At 41.5% G+C, this 23,961-nt stretch overlaps 1 protein-coding gene across 5 annotated transcripts in view; it reads left to right on the top strand.

The window, feature by feature from the left end:
- IP6K3 (inositol hexakisphosphate kinase 3) overlaps positions 1–23,961 on the top strand; it is a 193,854-nt gene that overhangs the window by 5,017 nt on the left and 164,876 nt on the right. For 4 of the 5 annotated variants that reach the window (XM_068269383.1, XM_068269382.1, XM_068269386.1 and 1 more), the window contains one exon: positions 23,600–23,821. The exons of the other annotated variant lie outside the window; for it this stretch is intronic. In XM_068269383.1, coding sequence (XP_068125484.1) covers positions 23,632–23,821 — 190 coding nt within the window. In that variant the 5' untranslated portion in view covers positions 23,600–23,631. The remainder of the gene's footprint in view (positions 1–23,599; positions 23,822–23,961) is intronic. 5 annotated transcript variants of the gene reach the window in all.

Genomic DNA, 23,961 nt, shown 5'->3' with positions numbered 1-23,961 from the left:
AATGTTTACAGACAGGAATTAGCTGTTTACAGCTGTCTCTAACAGCCAAAACAGCTAGGAGCAGCTACATAACCTGCCCACAGTAAAAATGTCACCATGTAATAAATGTCAGAATGTAAATCGGGGAGAGGAAAGATTTTACAATGAGCAAACACTGACTAAATCATTTATACATAATTATGGTAAAAAATGAAGCACTTTTTTTACTACATTATTTTCACTGGAGTTCCTCTTTAAAGTGCACCTGAAATGAACAGTAGTGCAGCATGTATACTTACCTGGGGCTTTCTTGCTGTCCTCCTCCACTGTCCTGTGATCAGCTTCTGAAATGTTGCTAGTTGCGGCCTGTAGTGCATGCGCATTCTACTGCGCAGGCCTAGAAGCTCCCGCCCCGAATCGCAACGGGGGGGGGGGGGTTATTGATGGTGACACGGCCAGGTCATGCACGTGTGACGGACCATGACTGGCAAAATTTCAGAAGCTAACCATGGAGAAGCCCAGGAGGAAGCACCAGGTAAGTATAAATGCTGCACCACTGTGCATCTCAAGTGCCCTTTAAATATCACAGTGCAGCTTCCACTTTCCATGAGTCCATCTCTTCTAAGTTCATCCCCCACTTTAAACATTCCTATTCTATTTGCTGCCTCCCTTCCATAAACAGCACTGCCCTAACCATGAGCTATGTGGCCTATGTGTAAAAACAGCCCTGCTGACAAGGGACTCGTGCAATTTGCTCTGTGCTCAGAAATGCATATCTCCAGCAATCCCGTATAGTCCTCTGTGTTACACAGGGCAGTCATATTTTAATGATAAAATATTGTTTGTGCCTGCTGTTCAGATTTAAATTCATGGTTGATCTCAGCCGCATACCCAGTAGTGAACAGTTACAGGATATCTTCTATAAGAAAATGCTCTCTGACCCTTATTTCCATGCAGTTATGATTTCTCTGAGAAATGCTATTTGCCTCTTATGCTATGATTCAATTCCATTCAGCTGTGCAAAATATTTGTCATTTTATCTATGGGATTTTTTTTCTCTATATCGTATATTACAGGAAGACAGATTCTGATGTGGAGTATGTATAATGCAGTGTTATGGCAAAGGTCATCGAGCTTTCTACATGGCACATTCATCTAAATTTTAACAAGAAAGCTTTCAGAGTCAGCTGCAAGATCTACTCTATGTAAATGGTCAGTTTAGCTCAGGCAACTAACTCATGGCTCATTGAACTGTGCCCTAGATTGTTGTATTTCCTTTAAACGTATCCTTCTCAAAAGTGGGATCTCTGCTGCAGTTTCGGGGTGTTACCTGTTGTGGGGGGCGTTTCTCTCCCTGCTAGGGAAGACTAAGGAACTTTAGCATTAAGGAACTTTGGTGACTTTCTGCTGTCCACCAGCAGATGTCTCTCCTCTTGCTGGGACCTGTGCAGTCCCCGGCTCACCTGTAGATGGAACTCCGAGGAGTTTCTGGATGATCACCTGTCCAATGTGTTCTGTATTTAAGACTCATTCTCCCAGCAGCACATTGCTTGATCATTTTGCTTGTTGCTTGTAGCCATTTGGTTCTGTGTGCCTTGCTCCTTTTATTTGTTACTCTGATTTCCCAGAATTGACCTTTGCTGGCCTGACTACTCTTTGCCTACTGATATTATCTGATTTCCTGGTTTGACTCTCACCTGTCTGATTTCTCTCCTGTATGCTGATTAGATGTATCCACTCTTGTATATATTTTGAGAGTTCTGCGATCCTGTATATTGCCATTGTATATACTGTATATTGTGCGATTGGTGCTCCTGTATATTTTGCCATTGTTATTTTCTGTATAGTTAGTTAGAGGAGTTCTGGTACTAGTGGTACACTGTGTGGTATCAATTGTATGATTGCATGTGTATTGTGGTGTGTGTATTTGTATTGCTGCACTTTTGTAAAATAAACATATTAATTTATCTTATCCATTTCATTAGTGATCTTCTGGTATTGTTTAAACCACAAACATAATGCACAGATCGTTGATTTACATGACCAATCGTTACAATGGGAAACAATATAGTTCCAAAATGAACAATAGTTCAGCATTTTTATTAATATGTATGATTCAATTTGTGTGATTCAGAAAGAACCCTAATTACCTGTTTGTGGCACACTGCTTAACCACTTGCCGACCGCGCACTCATACCGCGCGTCGGCAAAGTGGCAGCTGCAGGACCAGCGACGCAGTTCTGCGTCGCTGGCTGCAGGCTAATTAATCAGGAAGCAGCCGCTCGCGCGAGCGGCTGCTTCCTGTCAATTCACGGCGGGGGGCTCCGTGAATAGCCTGCGGGCCGCCGATCGCGGCTCGCAGGCTAAATGTAAACACAAGCGGAAATAATCCGCTTTGTTTACATTGTACGGCGCTGCTGCGCAGCAGCGCCGTAAGGCAGATCGGCGATCCCCGGCCAATCAGCGGCCGGGGATCGCCGCCATGTGACAGGGGACAGCCTGTCACTGGCTGCACAGGATGGATAGCGTCCTGTGCAGCCCAGATCACCAGGGGGGAGAGGGAGGAGAGGGAGGGGGGGAATCTCGCCGCGGAGGGGGGCTTTGAGGTGCCCCCCCCCGCAACACCCAGCAGGCAGGAGCGATCAGACCCCCCCAGCACATCATCCCCCTAGTGGGGAAAAAAGGGGGGCAATCTGGTCGCTCTGCCTGCACCCTGATCTGTGCTGGGGGCTGTAGAGTCCACCCAGCACAGATCAGCTTAAACAGCGCTGGTCCTTAAGGGGGGGGGGGGGGTAAAGGGTGGGTCCTCAAGAGGTTAAAGTGGATCTGAGATGAACTTTTACACATTGCATAATTGTGTTCCTTTCCTATTGTTTATAGGGCATTCCTCAAGCCAAATACTTTTTTGTTTTTGTTTTAATATTCTAATTCCCTATATACTAAATATATATTTAATATTCTAATTCCCTATACTTGCCAGTAGCAAGGGCTCATGGGAGCTCAGTCTGGGCAGGAGGAGAGGGAGGTATTACTAGCCAGAGATTTCAGAGGCAGAGGGGAGGAGGGAGGGGGAAGGGGGATTAGGTTTTTTTGCTCAAGATGCAGATAAGCCTGCCTCTGTGTAATGTTTACAAACAACATGGCTGCTGTCATTGTATCACAGGATTAAATTATCATATTCTATTAAAACTGTTTGCAGCTAGATGTGCTGTGTAAACTATCTAAACTTTAGATAAGATACATAGACAAGTTACTTGTTATAGTTAGTTTTTCATCTCGGATCCGCTTTAAAGGCACACTTAAAGTGAACCTCCAGACTAAAAATTGACTCAGCAGCACTGAAAAGGCTTGGTGTTTCTTTAACAGTTTCACAGCATCAGAACTTTGTTTCTCTTATACAAGCCTCATTTTTAGCTGCACAGAAGAAATCTGCCCGGGCTTTTTTCCCCTGATGCTGTGCAAAGCATGATGGGATTTCTGATGTTGTTGTTCTCGTTCTGCTGTTTTGGTGCAATTTTTTTATTTTTTTTCATTTTGAATTTGACATTTGAAGCCCAGCGTGTGCAGCTGGGAGGGGTTATCAGGACAAAGGACAGTTGGAACTGTGTCTTATGCTCCTTGTCACCTCCTTTCAACCAAAAAGATGGCTGCCCCCATGACAAAGATGGCAGCCCCCATGAATCACAAACATTTGCCTGTTCTTTTAAAACCAGGTGGGTAAAAAATTATATTACCGATCTATTGTAATTAACATAACTAATGTAACTTAATGACAGTATGTTTGTTTAGGCTGAAGTTCCCCTTTAAGCCTAACCAAAAGAATCATTTTTACTCACCTGGGGCTTCTACCAGCCCCCTGCAGCTGTCCCGAGCCCCCGTGACTCCTGTCGCCTGCCACCAGTTACTTTCACTTCACCGACAGGCCTGGCAATGCATAGTCTTCTTTACGTTCCTGTCCACAATAGTGCTATTGCAGACATGAATGCGAAGAAGGAGACGTGAAAGTAGCTGACGGCGGGGGACAGGAGGATCTGATCATGACTACGAGGGCAAAGGACAGCTGCAAGGGGTTGGTAGAAGCCCCAGGTGAGTAAAAATGTTTAGTTTTTTTTGGTTAGGCTTAAGAATCCCTTTAAAATTATTTGTTTGCATTTCTTCTGTGATGGGGCGGAGTTGAGATCTCCAGTGCAGAAATATTTTCTTAGGAGTCCTTTGGCAAAGAAAATGCATCATTATGTGAATGTGAAAACGCTATTTCACCCTTCAAGATAATTTATTGTTAGTAAATGTGAATATAGGATTTTATCAGTCCTTGCATACTTTCTATATTTGCAGCAGTTCCAGAAAAATTCCTTTTGGTAAAATCAGTAACATGACACAGAGATCTGTGCAGCATTGAGGAGAGTGGGGGTTTCTTTCTTTAGACAGAGCCACACTTCCCTCTGTCCCCTCCTGTGGGTAATGGAGGACAGGACCAGCTAAGTGTTCAAAGGAAAAGGCTGCCTAGTGCCTCTACCAGATCCTTGTTTTCACGCCTTTTGAATAAATAGCTTTCCAGACCTCAACTTTTTTTTTTTTTTTGTTTTGTGTTGAAAAGGTATTGTGTACATAAGATAAAAAAAAAAAATCTCCTAGGAGAAACATTTACAGAATCAGCATGTGGGATATTTGCACAGGAATTTAGCGTTGCAAATCCTCCTAGCTAGGTAATAAACCTAAACAAATTTGTGACATATACAAAACTTTATTATGATATGTTCCATACAATGGGCCTTTTTCAATTCACTTTTCTCCTAAATTTTCTCCAAGGTGATATTTTAACACCTTAGCAATAAATGCCTTTTAAGTCACCACCAAGCAAGAAAATATTTTAGATAATGTTGACAGTACCTTTTCTCCTACTGTTTGGTGCTTTTTCAATTGCAGAGTGCTAAAAAGTTATTTCAAACAGAAGATGAAAGATGATTTCCCAGGAGAAAATATAGGAGAAAAAGTGAATTGAATATGGGCCAATATGCATTAAACAACATGAGCGTGAACCAAGGGCTTAATAGCTTTGCTTGTGTAGGGGTGCCACAAGCAACCACCAGTCAGTATTCCACTTTTAGTCACCTTGTCACTTCTTCTTTTGATGCTTTTCAGAGGTCATCAGTAATTTCATTTTTTCCTTTCATCAGTCAGAACAAAGATTGTTGTAAATTGGTACAGGCTACTGCATATGTTATTCTTTTTCAAAATGAATCACACACTCGTTTTTCAAATAGCCATACATCTTATGTGTGCCTCGTTTGTATGTGAATTTTTTTAACACATCCGTCTACTGGTCTTTTTTGTGAAGGTTTTTGTAAGGGTCTGCATGCATAAAGGTGTTTACCTGCATTTTGAAGGGAAGTATGTCTTTCTAGAATTATTTGTGACTTTTGCAGCATCTGTGAAGATATAAAAAAACGAATGACCCTTTGCAGATTTATTCCTTGTGGTCAGTGGAGTAACAATAGGGGCTGCAAGGGATGCAGCCATAAGGGGGTTTGCAGCTAAGGGGGGGTACACCCAGGGCCATTTTGGGGGGGCAGGAGGGGTTGCAGCGCATGAGGGGAGAGCAATAGCCACCCACAGTGGCGGGGAGCGAAGCCCACTCCCTCCTAACCTCGGGCACTCCCCTCAGCGTGAGGGGGGCTCCAGCATTGATCGGCAGCACTGCAGCAGCGGGCGTTCCACGCACCAGAGGTTCCTCTCTCTAAGCGTCTGATGCTACTTCCTGTTTATCAGGAAGTAGCGTGAGGCGCTTACAGAAACTGGATCTCCGGCGGTAGAACGCATGGAGGTATGTCCGCATTCCATGTTCCTGACTGCTGCTGCTCCGCCAATTAATGCTGGAGGGGGGAGCACTGAGGAGACACCCTGAGGTGAGGGAGGGGGGAGTGGCCCCCCTCCCCACCAATGTGGGTGGCTAATGCTCGCTTCTCATGGGCTGTGCCCCTGGGGCAACTGGCTAGGGGCTACCTATACCTAGCTATACTGGGGGCACCTATACCTAGCTGTACTGAGGGCACCCAGGCCTGGCTATACTGGGGGCACCTATACCTGGCTATACTGAGTGCACCTACACCTAGCTATACTGAGGGCACCCATACATAGCTATACTGTGGGCACCCATGCCTGGCTATACTGTGGGCAGCCATGTCTGGATATACTGTGGGCACCTATACCTGGCAATATTGGGGGCACCTAAACCTAGCTATACTGTGGGCACCTATACCTGGCTATTCTGGGGCAGCTATAATGAGGGCACCTATACCTCGCTATGCTGGGGGCACCTATACCTAGCTATACTGGAGGCACCTATACATGGCTATACTGGGGGCAGCTATACCTAGCTATACTGAGGCCACCTATACCTGGCTATACTGGGGGCACCTATACCTGGCTATCTGTAATGGGGGCACCCAGTGTTGAGCTCCATGAGCCAAAACCACCTGCTTCGGCACCTATACCTGGGGTGGAGGGACCATCCAACTTTTCGCAGGGGGGCCCAGTGATTTATAGTTATGCCCCTGCTTGTGGTCCTCATAACTTCAGGTGCTTGGGAAAATGTGTACCCTGTCTAAATATTTTGCACCAAAGGTGTCCCTCTTTCCCATTCCTAACAATTCAGGAGCATACATGCCTATAAGATCATGTTACAGGACAAACAGAAATAGAAACACTACACTTGACTTGTATAGTTACAGTATATGTGTAGACCAATCAAAGAACACAGTAAATGCTTTTGACTTGTATTTGGTTGAGATTCTATATTTAGTTGGCCTTTAACCACTTATACCAGTTTGATTTTCATTTAGCCAGTATGTCTCTCCTCATCTTTGGAGCGCTTAGATTCGTATAAAGTGCATCTTTTAAAATCAAAAATTGAAACCGAGAGGCCAATCTGGTGTAATATTTTCTAAAAATCTGGACATTTTATGAAATTGAGATTATACTCACAAGTAAGGGTCACCACACAGGCGACCACTGGAACAGCAGGTGGGGAGAATTTTCACCTGACCCCACTCAGGTTTAAAAAGTCGCTCTCTATAGATAGGAAAATATGGGGATACACCCCTCCACCAAGGGTGGACTAAGTAACTTAATTAGACAAAGATAATAGAGGAGCCAACATAGGATAAAATTTGTTAAAAACGGTCTAAAAGGAGGGAAATGGGAGGATTCACCTCCCCCAAGTATATAAATGACCAGGCCAGGTTAAGCCGTTAAATATACAACTGTATTTATTAAAAACAATTCTCCAAATATGATGCAACGTGTTTCACGGGCCAACATCCCGCTTCATCAGGCAATTGAGCAAGGAGAACACAATTGTAGGTCCTATGTTGGCACCTCTATTATCTTTGTCTAATCTTTTAAAATCAGTTAAAATTAGATCTGTGTTGATTTACTCTATGTGTTTTGATATTGCTTTGATGTAGGGGCATAACTGTGTTATAAAGCATTTAGAATCAGATTTGGTAAGTATATTACTACTGGAAATTGGTTCCTCAAGTTTTGTAAAGGTTTGTTTTTTTACCCCATCACAGGCTAGAACCACACTATGGAAGAAAAGGGATATCAGGATTTTTTTTTAGGGCACTAAAGTATGTTTGTAGTTAAAACTAGTTAGAGGGTTTTGTTGCAATACTTTGTTAGATGCATAATCTTTCCCTGTGGCATCCAAAATCATTTTTTTATTTACAAAAGGGGATTTAATTAATTTAAGGGCCTAAATAATTACTGACGATTATCAAAATATGTGATATATAAAGAGAAACTGTAATGACGTGCAGTAAATTATTCAGGATACATACTTTTACGTTAAATATCCTGCTTTCACTGGTTTCAGCATCAGAAACACTTCCTTTAATTATCATTATTTATTGTATTTATAAAGTACCAATATATTACTCAGCGCTGGACAATAAATACATACAATGATACAAAGGATGACAGACATAATAACAAAGTTATACAATATAGGGAAAAGCTATGCAAGGCAAACAGGGTAAAAAATACATGATCATGTGATTTTGGACTAGTTAGGTAGGTCCAGTAATACAAGTACGAGGCGGTCATAGGAAAGGCGCACATGATCATGTAGCATACACTAGGGAAGGGAGGACTCTGCCAAGGGCTTACGATCTAAGGGGAGGGGAGACTAGGTAGGGCTGTAGAATAAGTATTCAGTAGACAGTTACTGTGTGTTAGCGGGTGGGTAGGCCATTTTAAAGAGGTGAGTTCTAAGGGCTTGCTTGAATGTGTTGAAGAAAGGGGCAAGTCTGATGGACAGTGGAAGGGAGTTCCAGAAGGTGGGGCGCCTCTTAAGAAATCCTGCAGGTGCATATGGGAGTGAGAAACAGGTGGGGTGGTTAGGTGAAGGTCGTTGGAGGATCGGAAGGGACGGTTCCTGGTGTATACCTATGAACCAGCTCTGAGATGTAGTTAGAGCAGGTTGTGTCCACACATTTATAGGCCAGGCATAGAATCTTGAAGCTACTGGCTTTATAACTTGTCAGTAAACAAACATCCTGCAGAGATCACTTGTATAGTGTTTCCACACTTGGGCATTACAAATACATTTTTTATTTTCACATTGCTATTTGGGGCATATATTTAAAAAAATAATCACTTTCCAGAATAAAGTACTGAATACCCAGATAGCTCATGGTGACTCAGAACCACAAATAAATTATAAGGGGCTAGAAGAGACTGCAAAGCCCTCCAAAAAAAAAAAAAAAAAAAAAAAAAAAAGCAATGCTGAATATAATTGCCTTCTTAGAAGATATTTGCTACAATGTGGTTTCCCATGATGCATCGCTACTGAATATGCAAATAATCTCTTTATGCCCCTGAAAGCCAGGCACACACATCAAGAACCACTAGTTAGTCCAGAATAAAGTACTTAAGTGTTTGTGATCACAAACATACAAATTATAAGCATTCTTAGAAAAGTATTGCAAAAAAGGAAAGAAAACTGCACTAAATGAGAGAAAACTAGATCAAATTAAATAAAGTCATTAGCTCAGTGGAGCACTGTGAATATATAAAGTCACCAGCTAAACATTTAACAAAGTCCACAAAAACACCTCACTTCAAGCCCAAGACGATGTTTGAATTGCAGAACCAGATTTGCAGAGTCAATTCCCTTGTTTGATCCAGGTACATCGCAAGCAACATTTTAAAGATAAAAAGCCACAACAGAGTAGTACTGTAAGGTATCAATGATCCACCACCTTATTAGCACCAGTGGGTCTAGACTCCTTCCACCCACACAATATAACACCAGTGTAGTGACAGGCACTCCCCAATTTGCCCGCACTCCTCCAGGCGTCCTCTGTACGCAAGAGGTATGTCAATCGCATATAGGGGGAGATTAAGACCATCTGCAAGTGCCAGGATCCCAAATAGACATCCAAAGGATATGCTAGGACTCAAAGATACTTGCAATAGTGAAATGATTAAAAACAAGTAATGCACTCACAAAAGCCCTTGATAAACAAGCGTGTAACTTGTGGAGCTGTTCCCGGGACACCGCTCCACTGCTCCAGCCTTTGTATCAGGTAATCAGCATTCATGGCTTCCAAACCATGCTGACTCGCTCCTTGCACCACCGTAGGCTCCGCCCTACGTGTTTCGTTTCGATTCTTAGAAAAAAACCTCTGTGTTTAGGCCTCTTTTACATTAGCAGCTGAAGGCAGTGCATTCACCACCTGTCAGCTGCTCCCGAGCACTGGCTGGGTGCTTGCTCTTTTACATGGAGTCAAATATGAGCATAGCCTTGGCCACACTCAGATGTGGTATGCAGCCTTTCTTTGCTGCCCTGTGACCGCACACAAATGACTATGCTGTTTTCCTTCTTTTCCTATGCCTGAAAAAGTTAAAAATCAGGTATGCATGTAACCGTTTCTGTCTGGGTCGGGACTGGGTCGGACTATAGCATAACCCTCACTGATAAGTAATTACAGCCATAAATCACTTTCCTGTAAGTAAATGGCTTCTGAGAACAGGAAAGAGATAAAAAAGGTAAATAGTTCCTAGATTTGAGCTCTGACATACTACAATTAAGGTATCATTGTGCAGAGACAATGGAACAGTAAAAACTAGATTTAAACATAATATAAAACTGGAGGATATCTAAAAAAAAAAGTCATTTTTAGGAGAAGGAGGATAGATACTATTGTTTATCTCAACAGTTTATTTTCACCTCGGATGTCCTTTAAGTGCTGACACTGTTTTAGAAATTAATGTAAGCTGTTTTTAAATTTTATTTCCATGTAAGTAAAGATTTATTGTACCACAGTTTATAAGGAGTTCATTTTGCATCTACTCTCTGTCCTATAATACCTTTTTACCAGCGATGTCGCTAGGGCTAAAGATCCGTGTCATGTGACCTGGATCCCTGCCCACAATGCCCCGAACCTCAGGGCACGTGGTGCCCGGACAGAAGCGCCGGCAAGCGGCATCTCGGCTGCTCCGCTCCCCCCACCAGGAGGCTGTCCACAGAGTCTGGTGGGAGTACTTCCGCGCGTGTGCAGACAAGCGGTAACCCCCCGCACTGCAGGAGAGCTGTGTCCCTGCCTGCTAGCACGTGTATACAGGAACTGTATATGCGTGCTAGCAGGCAGGGACACCGCTCTCCTGCAGTGCGGGGGGTCACCGCTCGTCTGCACACGGAAGTAATGCCGCCTGACAGAGCTGGGATCCGGACTCAGTGGCAAGATCAAAGGAGGTGAGGGGGCTGGGGAAGGGGGACAGGCAGACAGGCAGCTTTTCAACTTATGCTGGGGGCACATGCTTTTATATGCTGGCAGCAGCACCTATGCTTGGATACCTTTACTGGGGACACATGCCTGGCTTACTGGCAACACCTATGCTTGACTACCTATACTGGGGACATGCTTGGCGATACTGGCAACACCTATGCTTGGTTACCTATACTGGCAGCACCTATGCTTGGCTACCTATACTGGGGACATGCCTTGCTATACTTGCAGCACCTATGCTTAGCTACCTACAATGGGGACACCTATGACTATACTGGAAGCACCTATGCTTGGCTAGCTATACTGTGGACACATGCCTGGCTATACTGGCGGAACCTATGCTTGGCTACCTATACACCGCTGCTAAATTCATCTACATTTGGCAATGGCCACACCCACTCCCTGCATGACCGCGCCCACTCCCTACATGACCACGCCCCTTTTGCCGCAACGCGTCTCCACCTGCTGCTCCTGGGTGCCCCGGATCTTCTAGGACCCTAGCAATGCCCCTGCTTTTTACCTACTTTGCTTGCGGCGGTATTATACATTCATAGCTGAAACATTTATTACAAATGTATTATCTTTAATATCAATTTTCTATTCCCCTTCCTCAATCTCACTGCATGCTGAATATTCCTGTTTTCAAACATGGTTCTCTTTGCCCATTGTAATCTATTTATGTGTGTGTGTGTTTTGTTTAAGTCTTTTTAGAAAGACAAAACAAATGGTGATGTCATACATGCAAAGAATATTTCCAATATTTTTGTGTTCAGGTAATAAAATATACAAATAAACTTAATTCTCCCACTAACTGTATGAAAACCTAGCGTACCCATCAATATCCTCAAGGAATAAACATGCCAAAGGGAAACAATAATACATGAGACTGACTAAGTTTAATGTTGGTGTTAATGCCAAAAACACAGTTTAAAGAGAAACTCCGACCAAGAATTGAACTTTATCCCAATTAGTAGCTGATACCCCCTTTTACATGAGAAATCTATTCCTTTTCACAAACAGATCATCAGGGGGCGCTGTATGGCTGATATTGTGGTGAAACCCCTCACACAAGAAACTCTGAGCACGTACTCTCAGCACTTTCCTGTCTGTGAACCTAGCTGCATTGTGGGAAATAGCTGTTTACAGCTGTTTCCAACTACCAAAAAAGCATGCAGCAACTACATCACCTGCCAACAGTAAAAAGTCACCATGTAATAAATGTCAAAATGTAAATCAGGGATTTAAAAGATTTTACAATGGGCAAACACTGACTAAATCATTTATACATAATTATTGTAAAAATGAAGCACTTTTTTATTACATTATTTTCACTGGAGTTCCTCTTTAACCACTGTACTGGTTTAAATTAATTTACAGATTCAAAAGTGATGAAATGTGTATGGAAATTCGTAGATAAGACTATTCCTGAACCCCTCCCCCCACCCGCCTTATACACAAATATATTAATTTGCAAAATACATACATGTCAAAACTGGTATTTAAATTTACATTCTGCAATGATTTAAGTTATATTATATAACAAATAGATTTTTTAAAAAAATGTTTGATAGTAACTAACTGGTTTATTTATCTAGGATTACAGATGAAGACCTTTTGCTATTGACACTATTGTGTATTTTTAATACATATATTTAGTCATGATTTCTAATAAATTAACCAGATATGTTTATTTAAAAAATTCAGTTATTGTAATGCTAACCCTGAAATGGAATGCAACACTTGACTGCGTGCATTTGGATAATGATTGAAAACATCACATCTGTACCAGTGGGCCAATATAAGTAATAATGTACAGCTAATGTGCAGATAATGTCCAGAAGAAATAAAAGTGTACATTTGAATTAATCAATAAAGCAGTGCAAATGGCATTGCTATGGAGAATTATTAAGTGCATTAGCAATAAAATGGGTTTTGCTCTGTATGGCTGCCAATATAATAAAAAATATATTGGAAGAGGATTATGTTGCTGGTCAGCTGTACAAAGGCAATTTATGTTTGAACTACAATATCAATTATGTGGACTGGATCTTAGAAATGTAGCAATGACATTTAGGATCATGGCAATAAAGTAATTTTGTCATTGACATTTTTTTATATTTGGTTTTGATAGCTTTGGTAGGGTGGGGACCATGATCGATCCTATCCTCAATCCATGCACTGACAGATTGCTTGTAGCAGATGTCTAATTCCAGCTAACATGTCAACTAGCAAAGGTCACCATTATTAGTGAATGCTGACTGAAATGTCACTCAGTAATAGATCACTTTGTGATAGTGATCTATTGGTAGCTGCTATATAAAAGTTTTACATGTCAGCTACCAATTGATTAGCGTTACAAGTCATCTATCAGTGCAAGGCTAGAAAGGACAGTGCGGTTGTAATTACCATTGTAAACACATAGACCTGTCACAGAAAATCCTTATGATGGCACATTGTTGTCTCTTTTGCTAACTAATCTGTAACAGTTGGCAGCACTAACAAAGGAAGCAAAGTGACTTGTATGCTTGTGTAGATCACAGACATCAAACTAGCATAAAATGCCAATTTGCAGCTTCTAAAGTTAGCAAGGTTCTAACTTATATTTGAAGAATGTAGATGCTAGACAGAGAGAGAGACAGACATAATATTGCCTCTATAAAAAGCACTAGTATGCTTTCATCATGCATTTGCGGTTTAATTTTTGGTATCAAGTAACAAAAAGGAAATCCTGGAATGGGTGCAGAAAAGGACCACTAAATTATCAGGAGGCATGGTGGACCTCAGAAAGAGCTAACTGAAACAAACGTACACATTATTGATAAGAAAAAAAGTCAATGACTGTATTGCATGTGATCATTTTGTATAAAGATATAGGTGGCCTTAAAAAAACCAACAATGAAGATAACCATGAAAGTTCTTTGCTTCAGGGGTGAGGAATTATGGGTAAAAAGGATACAGTACACACACACACACTGGCAAATCTGTGCTCTTTGGGTGGGATAGTGGTAAAGGGTTGGGCATGCAAACAGTAGGGTTTGGAAGGTAGGTGGGTGGGCAAAAAATATGGCTGATGGTTTGGTGGAGGTAAATTTGTAGCATGTAAGACAGGTTTGGAGGCCTAGAATATGGGAGAATAAAGACAGTCATACACCATACAATTTATTTTGTACGATGTATATTTTGATATACACCCCTCTCAATCTATTTTTAGCTGTTTTATTAATTGAATATTGATGGATTGAGGCAAATTAAGCAAGGTATTATTGTGTGTGTGTGTGTGGGGGGGGGGGGGGTGTCAATTATGGTCTCATGTAGTTCAAAGCTAGTACTGTACTGGCACCATACTGATCGATATCTGATTATATTTTTGCTGGAATCTAAATACAGCGATGCAAGGTGGTAAACCAGATAACAGCCCAGTAACAGAGAGATATCACATTTTTACCTATTGTAGCAGAAATCTTGCAGAGTATGGCTAGCACAAAGCTATGAATTTGTTAATACATTAGATGTTAGATTTGATGAAAATATTGAAAATCTATTGAAGACTAAGACCCTCCTTATTTTTTGATTGGAAATTGATTGGAAAAGGCTGTTGATTTGCAGATGGAATGACTGTGGCAGGGAATGGAGAAGTGGGATTGGCACGTGAGCAATGGTTTAACCAGCCCCTCCTATAAACACTACCATTCTCAGTGTTAGAGCTAGTAGGAGGCAGGGTGTATAAATACAGATTACAGTTTTGATTTTCGAGTACAGTTTGATAATTTTTGCAATTAGACACCTCATTCCTTCAGAGCATCTTCCAACCCTAGTTCACTCCTAATCACATCATGGCTGGAATAATTCAATGCCTTCTATGGAGGCCTTCCAAATAAAGATCTACACCGCCTGCAGCTGGAACAGAATGCTGCCGCAAGGCTGTTAACTAGCCAAGCCTGGCAGTGCCACATAACACCAATCTTTTGCTCACTCCACTGGCTACCTATAGAATAGAGAATCTACTTCTAAATTGGCATGCTAACAATCAAATCTATATGATCTAGGCCTCGGATAACTGAATGGGTCGTTGCAACTACGTCACACCTCCAACAACCTCATATCAACAGGATCTAATAACTCCGCAACCCCCAGAGTCCATTTAAAAACCATTGAAGCCAGAACCTTGTGTCATGCTGCCCCTACTCTTTAGAATGCTTTGCCACATCCAATCAAGACAACTCCAGTCCTCGATGTGTTTAAATCAAAACTGAAAAGCCTCCTGTTTAGTCTGACATTGATCATCACATAACTTTTCCCCCTGTAACGTATCACTTTGTATGGATCTGAGACAAGCTTATGCGCTTGGGTCCTTCGGGAGAAAAGCGCTTTACATATGTCTTGTTGTTGTGCACAGAGGCAGTGCTAGAAATGTAAGAAGGGTGCGAGAGGAAGTGTTGTCAAATTCAAAGATCCTAGAGTGGGCATAAGTCAAGTCCAACAGTGTGGGTGATTTGAGGCAAATCTCTGTCAGACAACATGTTATGAGTGGGTAAAGGCACTTTCTTCTTGCTTTGAGATATGGTAGTATGTTGGCTGCCATGCTGGAGACTGAGAAGCAGATGCTGTTACATACAGCAAATGGTCAATGAACGTGATGTAATGTATATGCTGTTCCTCTAGTGTTTGAGCTGAACAAGGGACAAGTTCTATTTTACTGACGTGTAAAATTGTGTTTACTTTACACTGTGATAATGCAAGGACTTATTTGCTATATTTCTTAGTGTCTCTTGAATTGTGCATATTGAACTGTACCTGGTAATGTGATTGCATGCATTAGCAGTGATGTGCTTTGTGGGATTGGAAAGCACTTACATCGTTAATTTGATGCTGCTCATTTACCTAACGTGCAATGGATTGCTAGTGACTTGTAGGTGTCTGCTTGTGGCAGAGAGAAGTAAGCTGACTTCTGTGCAGCTTGGAAGATACTTTTAGACAGATGGGTTGAATGTTTATTCTGTGAGCAAGATTTTGGAACTTGGTGAAATAAACTCTCTGCTGACTGTAGTCTTCATGCAAGCACAATGTTTTTGAAGCACAGTGTCTTCTGTTCACCTCTGAACATCTGGCTATCTCTACATTTTTGAATTCTATTACTATAGTATATACTGTATGTACGTAAGTGTATTGTATGCTACATATTCTGAGAGTTTGCTTTTATTAAAGTGGGCCTGAACTCTTGTACAGGACACAAGAAAAACAGAAAGAAATGTACCCTGTGTGTTTTTAGAGTCAGTCTAATTCCTCCTCATCTTCAAGTAATCACAAGTGTAATTTCATCTCTCAGCTGTGTCAGCACAGACATTTGTCAGTCCTTGGCAGACACAACTAATATGTAAAGGATGTTAACCCTTTGTCTGAACGCAGGAAGTAGACACACTGCAGATTTTTTGCAGAAGTTCTGTAAGCTTTAACAAAGAAATGTTTTTCATTAAAGATTATTATGCTGTTGCTTATCTTTTAGACCAGTTTGGAGCAGAAAGGAAGTTCTGAGTTCTTTATTAAGCTAGAATATATATATATATATATATATATATATATATATATATATATATATATATATATATATATATATATATGGTGTTTTTATTACTTAGTGGTACTAAATATATTTTTATTATTTATTGGCATTACTATTTTATTTATTAAGTGTTGGTGTATATATGGTTGGCTTAGATTTTTTTTCCATTTCTATGCAGTGGTGGTCTTGTCTTTATTAGCAGTGGTGTGCATATATGCGGTAGTGTTTTTGGCATTATTTCATTTTGTGGGTTTTTTCTTATGTTGTGGCTGCAGTGGTGGTGTGTATATGTAATAGTGCCTTCTATCTCTACATCTTCTGTCTGTGTAGTTAAAATTAACTAGAGTAACACAATGGTGCAGACTGGAATTAGCCAGTAAGGCCCCATTCACACTAAAGCATTTTGCCGGCGATTTCGGCCAAACGCTCAAGCGCCAGCGCTTTTTAAGCCAGCGCAAGTGCAATAATAATAACCTATGGGCCTGACCTCACTTGGGCGATTTGCGTTAATCGCCGGCGATTAACGCAAATCGCCCCCCCCCCCCAAAATCGCGTTTAGTGCTATTGAAGCGCTAATCGCGATCGCGGAAAATCGCCCCAAGTGTGAATGGCGTTAATTGCCGAAAAAAGTCAGAGCAAAATGCTAGCAAAAGCGCTGGCGTTTTGTAAGTGTGAATGGGGCCTAAATGTTCACACCGGACGAGCCCTGCATCACTATCCTGACACTTTACACCATGTCCCATTGGTCGTTTTTAGTAAATAAAAGATGTAGAGGTGTCAACAATAGTATTAATCTTCCTGGCGGTAACCATGAATGTAGTTCGGGGTAAGCCGCGCAGGAGGTTTTCTCAGGCCCTGCTGGGCCGATTTGCTTATTTATTTATTTTTTTGCTGCACACAGCTAGCACTTTGCTAGCTGCATCAGCACCCTGATCGCCGCCGCCCCGCGCTTGATCGCCGCTGTCCGTCGCGCAGCGCGCCCCCCCCAGACCCCGTGTGCTGCCTGGCCAATCAGTGCCAGGCAGCACTGAGGGGTGGATCAGGACTCCCAATGATGTCGGTGACAACATCCCGCCCCGTCGCCAAGGCGATGGGGGAAGCCCTCCAGGAAATCCCTTCTTTGAACGGGATTTCCCGATCGAAGCGGGTGTGGGGATGCGGCTATCTCGCTACATGATTTAAAAAACAAAAACAAAAAAAAAACTGCTGCGCTGCCTCCTGGCGGAATTTATTAGACCGCCAGGAGGGTTAAGAAAAAAAAAAGGAACTAGAGAGAATGTGAACATTAAAAGGCAAAGTGGTCCCAGTAATGTAGGAACACTTGGGCAGCTACTTTTTTTTTTTTTATTATTATTACTTATATTGTCTAAAAAGTGCATCTTGTGTTATTAAATGCTCAGCCTTCTTATGGCCCATACTCACGGGCTACAATTGTCGCCACAACACGCGGCGCGCGCGTGTTGCGGCGACAGGTCGCCCGTGAGTATGCGGCGTTGCACAGGCGCGCACCCCAAACCGTCGCTCGTCGCTGATGTCGCCAGGCGATTGAACCGGTCAATCGCCTGGCGAAAGTTGCCGCCGCAACTCCGCCGCAACTGTCGCTAGTCAGCGTGAGTATGCGGACTAGCGACAGCAACCTTCACAAAGAATACGGCGCTTTCGGCGGGGGGAGGAGGAACGTCGGCCTGTCGCGCACACGCTCACGTGTGCTGGCGACAGGCCAAAAAAGTTGCCCGTGAGTATGGGCCATTAGTCTTCAAGTGCCTCTATAAATATTCATTGCAGCTGAGATCAGGTGATGGCTAAGAAAAGGCATGTCGTGTTGTACTCCTTGCTCTTCTTTGACTTTCAATTAGTTCTTACCAAGCTTTCACTATTATCCTGTTGCATTATGACTCCTGCACAAAGATCCAAAGCAGAAGACATACCATATCTCTGTAGAATGGAGTGTTAGGGTACGTTTCCTTTGTTCATCTGTATTCAATTTATTACAGTGTCTAGCACCAAAGTAGGAAAAATGCTAAAAGGCCTGAATATTCACTGCGCTTTGTTTCACAGTGGAGTCTGTCTCTCTTCTGTTCATCTGCTTTCTTAAGGCTCATACACACGCCCAAGCTTTTCATCCAACTATCGTTTAACCTTGTTGGTCGAACGATAAGTTGGACGTGTGGATGCCTGAATGACCAACTCATAAGAGGCAGTTTGCCCGATCCAACATGCGGATCAGTTTGAACGACTATCGGGCAAACGACTGTCAAGTCAGTGCATGTGTACAAACGAATTCTAGTCTTTTGACCAATTAATAGACGTGCAAACATATACAGTCTGTGGAAATGAGAGGGAGAAAACGAGAGCCCCAATAGTGTATTATCGTTATTTCGATTTGAGGATTAAATTTGAAGGTATATTACTCACAAGTATGGGTTGCCAAATCCAGGCAACCACTAATCTCGCTTGCGGGGAATTTAGGTCTGTCACCGCTCAGGCTGAGAGGTCGCTCTCCATAGAAAAGAAAAGGGTGATCACACCCATCCAGCCATATACAGTCATTTGATCCAGTCCATTATTTGTTTGATGTGTACAGTGGAGATCAGAGGATAGCCGCCATTAGCAAGTTGGTTAAATGACATGTAAATTAGTTTATTGGCTGCTTTGTTGGTCAGTCTGTACATGACGTTTAAACAACTTGTTGTTTGCTCTTAAAGTCGTTTAAAAGACTACACCAAACGACATCAGGCATTAAGTTGGACATGTGTGTGCACCTTTATATAGTAAATGACGCATACCAGAGCATAAACAATACCAATTTTTATGTAAATTATCCTGGTTTCAGCACCAGATAAGCTTTTTATAAATAAACATTGATGTTTAGCCTAGGCTATGATGTGACCCAGCCTGCTGCCCCAGAGCACTCTGGATATACAGTGCTGTAGATTGTTATGTAACACCTCCCTACCAGTGATGTTTAGCCTAGGCCATGATATCACTAGGCCCTGTGGCCCAGAGCACTCTGGGAGGTCACCTGATGATTCTTTAAACCCTCCTGTTACTACTACAGATTTCAAACTTGGATCCATCTGTAAATAAGATTTGATTGCAGTAATCCACCCTGTAATGCTAATATGTCTTAGCACATGCCAAGTGTTTAGCCGTCTATCCATTCCTGAGAACTGATTTTACAGACTTGCACTCATCACTTGAAACCACTACTAACTAGCTTCTTTTGACAGTACTCTTGTACCGTGGTTTGGATGAAAACAACCCAATTTCTACAAAGTGCACCTTGGCTTGAAATAACAATTCAACTACCTTCACTTTCACATACAGTGGAATGCGAAAGTTTGGGCAACCTTTCTAATCGTCATGATTTTCCTGTATAAATCGTTGGTTGTTACGATAAAAAATGTCAGTTAAATATATCATATAGGAGACACACACAGTGATATTTGATAAGTGAAATGATCACAGCTGGTCTGTGGGTTGACTCTGACTGTTCTCACCATTCATCGCTTCTGTCTGTCCGAGACTTTTTTTAGTTTGCCACTTTGAGCCTTAACTTGAACTGAGCCTGTGGTCTTCCCATTTCTTCAATATGTTCCTAACTGTGGAAACAGACAGCTGAAATCTGAGACAGCTTTCTGTATCCTTCCCCTAAACCATGATGGTGAACAATCTTTGTCTTTAGGTCAATTGAGAGTTGTTTTGAGAACTCCATGTTGCTACTCTTCAAAGAAAATTAAAAGAGGAGGGAAACTTACAATTGACCCCCTAAATACTCTTTCTCATAATTGGATTTACCTGTGTATGTAGGTCAGGGGTCACTTAGCTTTCCAAGCCAATTTGAGTTCCAATAATTAGTTCTAAAGGTTTTGGAATCAATAAAATGACAACAGTGCCCAAATTTATGCACCTGCCTAATTTTATTTAAACAATTATTGCATGTTTTCTGTAAATCCAATAAACTTAATTTCACTTCTAAAATATGTGTGTGTGTCTCCTATATGATATATTTAACTGACATTTTTTATCCTAACAACCAACGATTTATACAGGAAAATCATGACGATTAACAAGGTTGCCCAAACTTTCGCATCCCACTGTAGTTCTTATGTCATAAAACCAGAGACACAGCCCTATTTATTAAAATGAAATATGGCTGCAAGATGAACCACTTAATCCTGTTGCGAGTAGATAAATTCCACCAGAGTGTCACCTGACTATGAGCATCAATGGAATGGATCTAAATGTGGGAAATCAGTGCTTTTCTACAAAGTATGGGCAACATCACAATTTTACTGAATTGTAAAATAGTATTTTCTAACTCTGCTTGTTGCAGTTTTGAAATCCTACAACTTTCTGTTTATTTTTTTCAGATAAAAAAAGCCAAATTTCTGATTGTGGTCACAGATTTCTATTTATTCATTTTTTGAAGATATTTTTTTTACTTTTCAATTAGCAGTCATGTTAAAAACACACACTGGCAGACATCTGTGTATTTCAATGTTTACATGTAAATATTTATGCCTACGCATTTGTGGAGCCACTAACAGATGCCTTTCTAACAGAAAATACACCCACACCACAAATTGTTTATATCTAATATTACAGTGTATGTGCCAATTTATGCAATATTTACATAAGGCATGCAAGTGGATTAACAGATAGATAGATAGATAGATAGATAGATAGATAGATAGATAGATAGATAGATAGATAGATAGATAGATAGATAGATAGATAGATAGAAGGCAGATGGCGATGGCGATGTGAAGGCTGGAACGGCTAGGAAATCTGTAGTCCTAAAAAAAACATGAGCAGAGCAATGAGCAGTTTGGGGAGAGGTGACACAATGCTGTCTACAACTGTGGGATGTGTAATGAAAATAAAGTGTCTTCACGTACATGTAATCTTCAGCTTGTCACACTATCTGCGGGATTTATCCCCTGCGGGGGTATATTAAGTGGGAGGAATTATGGCTGCACTGGGGACATCTGACAGCTGATACAAGGAAGTGGAAAAAGCCTGCAAAGTCTGTGCAGCATTTTGTTAATGGTGAATGCTCTTAATGTAAAGCCTCTCCAGAGCAGCTTCAGTAACAATAATTACTTACAAACGACACACAGTGCCATCTATATAATAAAGAAGAAGGTGAAATGATGGGATACAATAGTGTTCTTTTAATGCTATTATTATTCTCCTGTGTTTCATTGAACTTTTATTACAAGGCACAGCACATTATACTGTGTAGCAGGATAGACACTTATGGGCTAATGCTAGTCACAGACATAAAGATTTCTGGATATTGGATAATTGCACAACAAAAAATGACGATGGAAAAAAAAACGAAATAAAAAGAAATCTTATACGGTTAGTGGCTGAAAAAAAGTATAGCAATGGGAAGTGGATACATTTCTGACATATTCCATTGTCTGTGCAGCCATGTACCAATACATGTATAGATCATCTGTAAAATGTAATTTTCTTACACAACCACGTAGCAAGAAAAAATTTATTTTAATGGAGGTTCTTATGAGGATTCTTTCTTTTTGGCCTGGAGCCCTGATGCCGCTATTAGAACTCTTATATTATGACACTACTGTGACTGAAATATACTTAAAACTGATTTGGCTTTATAGCTTTATAAAAAGATTCATTTCTAGGGATGACCAGTGAGATGCAAATAATTTCTACTTGCATTCAAATTTCATATAAATTATGTGCAGCTTGAAATTGGACCAATCAGAATAACTTCCTGTCAATTTTTATTGGTCCAAGTTCAATCTGTATAACATTTACATGACATTTGAATGCATGGAGAAAATATTTGCATCTTATTGATCATCCCAGTTCATTTCCTAACCAAAAAAGAATTTTCATCGATGATGTCGATTTTGGTACATGAACATTTATGGAGGTTGTTGTACATACATTATATTTAATAGAAAATATGTTCGATTTAGCTGCATTGTTTTCTTTTTTCTTAACCCCTTCAGTACCATCTGTCTCTGGCCCCTTGAGGACCAGAGACCACTGGTAACAAAAACCACACATACCGACGAATCAATGCTACCGCTGTTCACACCGGACACCCGTCGCCTCTGCCATCTCTATGACAGCAGAGCTCTGTGAGCCGGTCAGGAGACGATTTAATTGGCTCCTGACCCTGTGATCAAAGTAAGCCAATGATATTGGCTCACATTGATGACAGGATCAGGAGCCAATGAAATCAGCTCCTGATAGCTCACGGAGCTCTGCTGTCATACTGCCAGTTTCCTGAATTCTGTGCTGATACTCTGCCTGTAATACTTGAATTCACTGGCACTGAATGAGCATGCAGATCAGATGCTTTGACTCTGGTCTGACTCCACTGTTGCAGGTCTGAGACAAACAAAACAACTAAAGCCAAAAGCTTGTTATGACAGAGGGGGAACTGTCATTGTTTATAAGAAAATGACAATGGCAGCCTCCATATTCCTCTCAGTTCCCTTTGAGTTATAGTCTATTGTTTATAAAAATTCCAGATTTGTGGGGGTGGTGGGAAGCTGTGGTTGTTACGCCTAGAGCTCCGGTATGGCTAAAAGTGGCCTTTGTAAGTGCAGATGATCAGTTTACAAGAGATGAGGAGAGAGGGAACATTTTAGGAGGACACTTCGTTTGACACAGATTAAAAGGTGTGTGTGTGTGTGTGTGTGTGTGTGTGTGTGTGTGAGTGTGTGTCTGTCTGTGTGTGTGTGTGTGTGTGTGTGTGTGTGTGTGTGTGTGTGTGTGTGTGTGTTCGTTCGTTCTAAAAGTTATGCTAGCAGCAATGTTAGAACTAATTTTCATGCAATGAAAATCGGCATTTGTAGCCTCATGTGCCAGCAGTTGACACATGGTATGGTTACTGCGCTGTAGACAACGAATTCATGTAACACATAGGGGCAACCACCATCCAATCAGCTGTACATCCTGGGGTCAGGCACCATCCCACTGCCTGTGCAAAGTGTATGCAGCTGCCTGCAAGTACCAGGCAGATCCATAGCAGCAGTTGGCAGGAGGTGTAAAAGATTTCATCACTATCCTCTAGTCCTCGGATGATATATTACTGGCACATAGATGCAAGCAAAATGTTTAATTTACATAGAGCTAGGAACATACCTTGCGCCAATTACGGTACACAATGTTCCTCCTGGCTAAACATGGTCTGCTCTCAGCTGTGTTGTGCTAATATATCAAAATACAGCTTTGTATTTTGGCAGAATTAACAAGACATATTTTTTTGTTACAGAGTAACGGATCAAATTTACTGACTGAGGTCCAATGATGGGTATACATAGCATGAAGTTTAATGTTTCCATTCCTCTGCTGCCTCTAAACCATCAAGTGGGAGGTCACACAAGCATGCTAGTCTATGACAGTGACACAGTCTGCAAGCCACTTGTGTCCCAGGAACATAGGTTCTATGAAACATTACCCAGGGAGATGAGAAGCTTTACCCCCCAATACAAAGGTGAGCATCACTTTATCTACAACTAAAGCAGGATTCTTCTGTTTAGAATGTCATGACATGGCGTGACAACTGCAAAGGTGACAGCATAAAACATGCAGAATTGCCTTTCTAAAAGTGGCCACACACTATACAATTGTTTA

Source organism: Hyperolius riggenbachi, chromosome 2 (assembly GCF_040937935.1).
Source record: "Hyperolius riggenbachi isolate aHypRig1 chromosome 2, aHypRig1.pri, whole genome shotgun sequence".
Lineage (NCBI taxonomy): Eukaryota > Metazoa > Chordata > Amphibia > Anura > Hyperoliidae > Hyperolius > Hyperolius riggenbachi.
This window is presented reverse-complemented; position numbering and strand designations above follow the sequence as displayed.